Consider the following 9,760-nt stretch of genomic DNA (forward strand, 5'->3'; position numbering starts at 1 on the left):
AGTTGTTTTTTCAATTTCTTGATGTTGTCATTCGATTCACAAAAGTTTTACATTTTTTTTTATGTTTCTTTATTTTTGAGAGAGAGAGACAGTGTGAGCCGGAAAGGGCATAGAGGGAGGAGGAGACACAGAATCTCAAGAAGGCTTCAGGCTCTGAGCTATCAGTACAGACCCTGACACGGTGCTCGAGCTCACGAACTGTGAGATTATGACCTGAGCTGAAGTCGGACACAACCGACTGAGCCACCCAGGTGCCCAAAAAAAGTTTTACATATTGATAGAGTCATATTTATCCATATTATTTATCTATACCTATTATCTATTTATCTACACTTATTTATCTATATTATTTTGGTGTCATATCTAAGAAACCATTGCCTAAGCCAAGGTCATGACTTACATCTATATTTTCTTCTATGAGATTAATAGTTTTAGCTTTTACATTTTGGACTTTGATTTATTTTTATTTTATTATTATTATTTTTTTAAGTAAGCTGAGGGTGCCTGGGTGGCTCAGTCGGTTGGGCGGCCGACTTCAGCTCAGGTCATGATCTTGCAGTCCATGAGTTCGAGCACCACGTCGGGCTCTGTGCTGACACCTCAGAGCCTGGAGCCTGTTTCAGAGTCTGTGTCTCCCTCTCTCTGACCTTCCCCCGTTCATGTTCTGTTTCTCTCTGTCTCAAAAATAAATAAACGTTAAAAAAAATTTAAAGTAAGCTGTACGCCCAAAATGACACTTGAACTCACAATCCTGAGATCAAGAATTGCATGCTTTGCTGAGACAGCCAGGTGCCCCTATGACTTTGATATATTTTTAAACTAAGTTTTGTATATAGTGTGAGGTTGAGGTCCAAATTCATTTCTGCATGTGGATATCTAGTTGTCTCAGCATCACTTGTTGAAAAGAACTTTCTTTCACCATTGATTTTTCTTTGGCCTCTGGATGACAATCCATTGACTAAATGTGACTGTTTATGTCTGGACTCTAAATTCTATTTCATTGGTTTATATGTCCTTATGCTAGTACCACATGGTCTTGATTCCTATAGCTTTACAGTAAGTTTTGAAATCTGGAAGTGTGAGGCCTCCAACTTTGTCCTTCTTTTTCAAGACTGTTTTGTCTATTCTGGGTTGTTTGATTTCCATATACATTTTGAGATCAGCTTGTAAATTTATGCAAACAAGGCAGCTGAGATTTTGACAGATTGTGTTGAATCTGTAGATCAGTTTGAGAAATGTTACCCATCATAACAATATTAGGTCTTCCAATCTATGAATATAAGATGTCTTTACATTTATTCAAGCATTCTTTAATTTCTTTCAATGGTATTTTATACTTTACACTGTACATGTCTTAGACATTTTTAATGAATTTATTTCTAAGTATTTTATTCTTGTTGATGCTATTTTATTTTATTTTTTGCATTGAGTAATTTTATTTTTTTAATATGAAATTTAATGTCAAATTGGTTTCCATACAACACCCTGTGCTCATCCCAACAGGTGCCCTCCTCAATATCCATCACCCACCCTCCCCTCCCTCCCACCCCCCATCAGCATTCAGTTTGCTCTCAGTTTATAAGAGTCTCTTATGTTTTGGCTTCCTCCCTCTCTAAACTCTTTTTTTTTCCTTCCCCTCCCCCATGGTCTTCTGTTAAGTTTCTCAGGATCCACATAAGAGTGAAAACATATGGTATCTGTCTTTCTCTGTATGACTTATTTCACTTAGCATAACACTCTCCAGTTCCATCCACGTTGCTACAAAAGGCCGTATTTCATTCTTTCTCATTGCCACGTAGTATTCCATTGTATATATAAACTACAATTTCTTTATCCATTCATCAGTTGATGGGCATTAAGGCTCTTTCCATAATTTGGCTATTGTTGAAAGGGCTGCTATGAACATTGGGGTACAAGTGCCCCTATGTATCAGCACTCCTGTATCCCTTGGGTAAATCCCTTGCTATTGCTGGGTCATAGGGTAGATCTATTTTTAATTTTTTGAGGAACCTCCACACTGTTTTCCAGAGTGGCTGCATCAGTTTGCATTCCCACCAACAATGCAAGAGGGTTCCCATTTCTCCACATCCTCGCCAGCATCTATAGTCTCCTGGTTTGTTCATTTTAGCCACTCTGACTGGCATGAGCTGGTATCTCAGTGTGGTTTTGATTTGTATTTCCCTTATGAGAGGGATGTTGAGCATCTTTTTATGTGCCTGCGGGCCATCTGGATGGAGAAGTGTCTATTCATGTCTTCTGCCCATTTCTTCACTGGATTACTTGTTTTTTGGGTGTGGAGTTTGGTGTGCTCTTTATAGAGTTTGGATACTAGCCATTTGTCTGATATGACATTTGCAAATATCTTTTCCCATTCCATTGGTTGCCTTTTAGTTTTGTTGATTGTTTCCTTTGCAGTGCAGAAGATTTTATCTTCATGAGGTCCCAATAGTTCATTTTTGCTTTTAATTCTCTTGCCTTCGGGGATGTGTCAAGTAAGAAATTGCTGTGGCTGAGATCAGAGAGGTTTTTTCCTGCTTTCTCCTCTAGGGTTTTGATGGATTCCTGTCTTACATTCAGGTCCTTTATCCATTTTGAGTTTATTTTTATGAATGGTGTAAGAAAGTGGTCTAGTTTCATCTTTCTGCATGTTGCTGTCCAGTTCTCCCAGCACCATTTGTTAAAGAGACTGTCTTTTTTCCATTGGATATTCTTTCCTGCTCTGTCAAAGATTAGTTGGCCATACTTTTGTGGGTCTAATTCTGGGTTTTCTATTCTCTTCCATTGGTCTCTGTGTCTGTTTTTGTGCCAATACCATGCTGTCTTGATGATCACAGCTTTGTAGTAGAGGCTAAAGTCTGGGATTGTGATGCCTCCTGCTTTGGTCTTCTCATTCAAAATTACTTTGGTTATTCGGGGCCTTTTGTGGTTCCATATGAATTTTAGGATTGCTTGTTCTAGCTTCGAGAAGAATGCTGGTGCAATTTTGATTGGGATTGCATTGAATGTGTAGATAGCTTTGGGTAGTATTGACATTTTAACAATATGTATTCTTCCAATCCATGAGCATGGAATGTTTTCCCATTTCTTTGTGTCTTCTTCAATTTCCTTCATAAGCTTTCTATAGTTTTCAACATACAGATCTTTGACATCTTTGGTTAGGTTTTATGCTTCTTGGTGCAATTGTGAATGGGATCCGTTTCTTTATTTGTCTTTTTGTTGCTTCATTATTAGTGTATAAGAATGCAACTGATTTCTGTACATTGATTTTGTATCCTGCAACTTTGCTGAATTCACGTATCAGTTCTAGCAGACTTTTGGTGGAGTCTGTCGGGTTTTCCATGTAGAGTATCATGTCATCTGCAAAAAGTGAAAGCTTGACATCATCATTGCCAATTTTGATGCCTTTGATTTCCTTTTGTTGTCTGATTGCTGATGCTAGCACTTCCAACTCTATGTTAAACAACAGCGGTGAGAGTGGACATCTCTGTCGTGTTCCTGATCTCATGGGGAAAGCTCTCAGATTTTCCCCATTGAGGATGATATTAGCTGTGGGTTTTTCATAAATGGCTTTTATGTTGTTTAAGTATATTTCTTCTATCCCGACTTTCTCGAGGGTTTTTATTAAGAAAGGATGCTGAATTTTGTCAAATGTTTTTTCTTGCATTTTTGATGCCATTTTAAATGGAAAAGTTTTCTTACTTTCCATTTCAAATTATTCATTGCTAGCACATAGAAATACAATGGATTTTTATATATTGAACTGAACTCATTTGTTAGTTCTCATAGTTCTTTAGTGGATTTTTTGGAATTTTCTATATACAAATCATGTCATATGCAAATAAAGGAAGTTTTATTTCTTTCCTTACAATCTGGATGCCTTTTATTTCGTGATACTTGCTTATAAGAACTTGATTGTATGTCAGAAAATGAGGATCTTCATTTTTTAACTATTTATCCAATTATACAAATGTAATTTACATAATAACCTATTTTTCACTACTGACCAGAAATGGATTCTTATCACATACTAAAAACTTTTACACTTGGGTATGTTAGTGGGCTTTCTGTGTTTTATTCCTCCTGCTATGCTTATTCCAGTACCACACTAAGTTAAGCTTGTAGTTTTATAAATCATTCTGCTTCCTTGAAGTGTGAGTTCCTTTGTCAGGTATAAATGAAATCCACACCAGATAAAATGAAGTAGCTAACACAGTGCCTGGCACATAGGTGGCATTCTCTAGAGGGCAATACCACATCTTGTGGTTATCCTTTGTGTCTCACCACCCATAGCAATTGGGGATTATAAATAGTTAGTTATTTTTACTGTGTATTGAGAACCCAACATTTTCATTATTTTTCTAAACCAAACATCCAAGATAGCCAAGGAAAACAAATGTACTAAGAAGATTATGTAACTAAATCTGTACTGATGGACAATTGTGATATTCCATTTTTTACATTATAAACAAGGCCTACATAACTAATACTGTAGCCCCAGTTCCAGCAAAGAATAAATGCATAATAAACAGTTTTTATGGGAATTTTTAAAGTATAAAGCATTTTTAAAACATAAGATTATATTTTTGCACTTTATTAATTATCTCTATGGGTAAATATTAGAAGTGGAATTACTGAGCCAAAATATCATTTTTATTTTTTTAATTTTTTTTAATGTGTATTTTTGAGAGAGGGAGAGACAGAGCACGAGTGGGGGAGGGGCAGAGAGAGACAGAGACATAGAATCAGAAGCAGGCTCCAGGTTCTGAGCTGTCAGCACAAAGCCTGAAGGAGGGTGGTGGAGCTTGAACTCATGAGCCAGGAGATCATGATGTGAGCCAAAGTTGGGCTCTTAACTAACTGAGCCACCCAGGCTCCCTTCAAACATTTTTATTTTTAAAATTTTGTTAATGTTTATATACTTTTGAGAGAGACAGGGCACAAGAGGAGAAGGGGCACAGACAGAGACATAGAATCTGAAGCAGGCTCCAGGCCCTGAGCTGTCAGCACAGAGCCCGATGTGGGGCTCAAACCCATGAACCTCAAGATTATGATCTAAACCAAATTCGGACGCTCAACTGACATGTCACCCAGGTGCCCCAAACATTTTTATTTTTAAACAATTTACCAAATTGCTCCTCAGAACACTTTTTACCATTACACTCAACAAAGGCAGGGAAGAGTGCGTGTGTCCCCAAGCCCTCACAAAATTATTGCACATTTTCATGTGGTCAAATCTATCAATGTTTTCCTTAATTGTTTTTGTCTTTGTTATTATATTTTTTTATTTTTTAAGTTTATTTATTTATTTTGAGGGGGAATGGGCAGAGAGAGAGGGAGAGAGAGAATCCCAAGTAGGCTCCTCACTGTCAGCCCGACATGGGGCTAGATCCCAGGAGCCATGAGATCATGACCTGAGCCAAAATCAAGAATCAGACACTTAACCAACTGAGCCACCCAGACGCCACTGTTATTATATTTTTAAAGGCCTTACACACAAAACGCTTAAATAGAAATAGAGGTTATTTACTCAGAGCTTGTTATAACAAGGGAGTCAGCCAGCATTACTTGTGTTTGGCAGAAACTAAAAGTCTCTAAGGAGTGGAAAAGCATTACAGTGAACAAAAGGGAAGACTTTAGGTATTCTCTGATTGGAGATTGTTGGCATGGGGAAGCGGGAAGCAGGCTAACGAAAAGCAGGGCATCTTATTTGATTGGTTTGGGTAGCATATTTGAATGGGGGGAGGCAAAAAATAGGGAGGTTGGCAGTCATTGATCAAATCCTGAAGATTGCTTTGGAAGTTGTGGTTTGGCTTCCTGGGCTGCTTGCTGCAAGGTTGTGGGTCCTAGTTCTATTGTCACGTATGGTCAGGTCATTGTCCGTTGAATATTCAGTTTCTCACTTATAAAAAAATAATTGTTCTTTTATTCTGTTTCTAAGATAGATTTATTTTTAGATTTAAATAATTAGTTAGAAAATTTATGTTTTCACTCATCATCAGGGAAATACAAATCAAAACCACAATGAGATACTACCTCACACCAGTTAGAATGGTTAAAATTAACAACTCAGGCAACAACAGATGTTGGCTAGAATGTGGAGAAAGAGGAACCCTTTTGCATTACTGGTGGGAATGCAAACTGGTGCAGCCACTTTGGTTAACAGTATTGAGGTTTGTCAAAAAATTAAAAATAAAACTACCCTACAACCCATCAATTGCACCACTAGGTATTTACCCAAAGAGTAGAGGAGTGCTATCTTGAATGGGCACATGCACCCCAATGTTTACAGCCATGCTATCAACAATAGCCAAAGTATAAAAAGAGTCCAAATGTCCATCGATTGATGAATGGATACATAAGAGGCATGATGGAATACTATTCAGTGATCAAAAAGAATGAAATCTTGCATTTGCAACAAGGTGGATAGAACTAGAGTGTATTATGCTAAGTGAAATTAGTCAGAGAAAGGCAAATATCATATGGCTTCACTCATATATGGAATTTAAGATACAAAACAGATGAACATAAGGGAAGGGAAGCAAAAATAATATAAAAACATGGAGGGGGGGAAAACCATAAAAGACTCTTAAATACAGAGAAAAAACTGAGAATTTCTGGAGGGGTTTTGGGTAGGGAGGTGGGCTAATTGGGCAAGGGGCTTTAAGGAGGACACTTGGGATGAGCACTGGGTGTTATCTGTAGGTTATGAACCACTGGATTCTATTCCTAAAATCATTATTGCACTATATGTTAACTAACTTGGATGTAAATTTTTAAAAAGAATAAATTAACCAAAAAAAGGTTAAAAATAGATACAAATGTCAATAAAATAAAATAAAATAAAATAAAATAAAATGGAAGGCAGCTACAGTAGTCTCCCTTATCTGAAGCGGATTATGTTCCAAGACCCCCAGTGGATGCCTGAAACCACAAATAGTATGGAATCCTATATATATTCTATGTTCTTTCCTATACATACATACCTATGGTAAAGTTCAATTTCTAAATTAAGCAGTGTAAGAGATTAACAACATTAACTAATAATAAAATAGAACAATTATAACAATGTACTGTCATAAAGTTACTGTGAATGTAATGTGGTCTCTCAAAATATCTCAGACTGTATTCACCTTCTTTTTTGTGAGATACTAAAAAGAAAAAAAAAAACATATGTTTGCGCGCACGTTAGGAAAAGGGACAATTTCATTTTGAGGGGAATATTTTTCGTGACTTTTCCTAAAGTGCAGTATTCTATGGAAGACATTAAAGTTCACATTGATAGGATTTCATTGGTTGGCTCTACATTCTATCAATGGAAATTAAGAGCAACATGATCAAGACTCCTTCCCCGAACTGCCCAATCCATTTTTTAAAAGCCTCTGTGGTTTTTATTAAAAGTACTCCTTCTACCGCCTCTAGGAGTTAAAAAGGACAAAAGCCTTCCCCCGCCCGACGCAGAGATGAGAGGGCACGCCGTCCAGAGAGGTGGTGTGGTGACTGGCAGACGCGGATGGTGGGCGGGGGCGAGCTTGGGTGACGTGATGCTCACATGACCGCCCCGGCGCAGATGTGGGCACCAGAACTGGAGCCCGCCCTCTTCCCCTGCGGTCGGGTCCGGAGCGATCTGTGAGCTCCTAATTGTTGCTGCAGGTTCTTTCAGGTCAGTGTGAGGCCCTTCGTCGCTGCCTGCGGAAATCTGGAATGAGCCGGGGGGCGGGGGGGGCAAGGCAGGAACACCCAGAGGAAAAAGAGTGGGGATGGGGCCCAGATCGAGGGAAGCTGGCCGGAGAGTGTAGTTAGAGATGGCGGTGGGAAAATGGCCAATGGGGAGCTAACGGCCAATTGGCAGAGGGTGGGGACAGCGGACACACCTAGTACCCGTGTCCCGTTTGTCTGCACCTCCTTCTCGTTGCCCTCCGTCCATTTTGGAATCGGAGCTGGTGAGCTGGGCCCCCACCCCCGCAGTGAGACAGTGGAAATAAACCCCTTCTACCAGTCCATGTGTAGAGAAAAAAAGTTAACCTCGAGGGTGGGGAGGCGAATTGTCTCCCCGCAACAAGGACACAGAGATCCAAAATTAGTTTGGAAAACGTCCTGGTCTGGTGCCCAAGGCGTGAAAAGAAATGGCGGCTGGAGTACGGGGTGGGGGGGGGGGGGCGGAGGAGGCGGGGGAGGGAAACGTTGGATGAGGAGGGCCAGGATTCAGAAAAGGGACTCGAGTCCCTAAGCATCCACCAAACGCGCAGGCCCTGTCTCCTGTCTGTCTGCAGGTCTGCGTGTCTTTTCTCAGCACTTTGCAAGGCTAGAAAAGGAGGAGGAATCTGTTCAGAATCCCTGCAGGTCAGTAAAGGAAGGGGGTCTGTGGATAGGGACCTAGAGGGGTGGGTAGTATGGAGGGTACAGCACCAGCAGAATATGGGGCGCCACTTCCCACCTCCTAACACATTTATACACACTCTGCAGTGCTGAGCAAACATAGAGAAAATGGCAGGGCCTGCCAGAGAAATAGTCTGGCTCACGTGTGTGAGGGGAGAGGGTGGGCAGAAAGCACACTTAGGGGCCGGGCCAGGTCAGGGAACCCTGACAAGGGGAGCGTGCCAGTAGTATTCTAATGTGCATTCCACCCCCAAGCCCTCAGTCTCCCTTGTCTCCTCTTTGTCTCCTCTTCCTCCCCACCCCAGGACAGGAAAAGGAGGGGAAATCTCAACATGGAAAAACTCTGCAATGAAAATGAAGGAATGTCTGAGAACCAAGGAGAGATGGAATGTAAAGAACAGCCACAGGATGTGGGAAAGCCAGAAGTAGCTTGTACTTTGGAAGACAAGGAAAAGTTAGAAAACGAGAGAAAGACAGAAGATGAGGAAATACTAAAGGATAAGGAAAAGCCAGAGAGTATGACAAAGCCAACAGATGGAAAGCCAGAGAGTGAGGGAAAGTCAGAGAGCAAGGGAAAGCCAGAGAGCGAGGGACAGCCAGTGAGCGAGGAAAAACCAGTGAGCGAGGGAAAGCCAAAAGAAGAAAAATCAGAGAGTGAGGAAAAGCCAAAAGAAGAAAAACCAGCCAGTGAACCAAGGGCTGCAGGAAAGCGCCCAGCTGGGGACGATGTACCCAGGAAGGCCAAAAGAAAAACCAACAAGGGGCTGGCTCAGTGCCTCAAGGAATATAAGGAGGCCATACATGATATGCATTTGAGCAATGAGGAGATGATTAGAGAATTTGATGAGATGGCCAGGGTCGAGGATGAGGTGAAGAAAACCAGGCAGAAGTTGGGGGGATTTATGTGGATGCAAAAAAGCTTACAGGATCCCTTCCATCCGAGGGGCCCAAGGGAACTCAGGGGTGGCTGCAGGGCCCCACAAAGGGGCTTTGAAGACATTCCTTTTGTGTAGTGCCCCTGGCAGGCATTTGTCAGGCCATGTGCTTTAACCTTACGCTAATACTTGCTTTAGCGATCACTATTAGTCCTCGATGTTTCAGTAGTAGATTTTTGTCCATTGCATGGAAAAATGTTTATGGCACATTGTAAAATTAAAAAGAAAAAGTTTGATGAACCATATATATGCCATCAGTCCATTTTTGTACAACTACAAAGGTATTTACCTAGTGACCTGTGTACAGAGAAAGCTCTGAAAGCTGTGTCCTGGTTATCTGTGGGTGATTTTATTTCTGTTTTTTTTTTATCCTTTGTATATTTTCTCCTAAAAAACACAGGTTACTTTCATCATGAAAACAATGAAATATAAAAAGTAGGAAAACAATG

At 40.4% G+C, this 9,760-nt stretch overlaps 1 protein-coding gene across 3 annotated transcripts; it reads left to right on the top strand.

Moving 5' to 3' along the window:
* The first annotated feature begins 7,534 nt into the window (after positions 1-7,534).
* TCEAL4 (transcription elongation factor A like 4) lies at positions 7,535-9,556 on the top strand. Of its 3 annotated transcripts, none has more exons than XM_045471955.1 (3): positions 7,535-7,660; positions 8,271-8,340; positions 8,682-9,556. In XM_045471955.1, the coding sequence occupies exon 3, from the start codon at positions 8,709-8,711 to the stop codon at positions 9,387-9,389; it is 681 nt and encodes a 226-aa protein (XP_045327911.1). In that variant the 5' UTR covers positions 7,535-7,660; positions 8,271-8,340; positions 8,682-8,708; the 3' UTR covers positions 9,390-9,556. The 3 variants fall into 3 exon arrangements, with proteins under 3 accessions (XP_045327911.1, XP_045327912.1, XP_045327913.1); XM_045471956.1 differs by having other exon boundaries at positions 8,687-9,556; XM_045471957.1 differs by lacking the exon at positions 8,271-8,340 and having other exon boundaries at positions 7,638-7,660.
* Positions 9,557-9,760: the final 204 nt, after the last annotated feature.

This window comes from Leopardus geoffroyi, chromosome X, assembly GCF_018350155.1.
Source record: "Leopardus geoffroyi isolate Oge1 chromosome X, O.geoffroyi_Oge1_pat1.0, whole genome shotgun sequence".
NCBI classification, from domain to species: Eukaryota; Metazoa; Chordata; class Mammalia; order Carnivora; family Felidae; genus Leopardus; species Leopardus geoffroyi.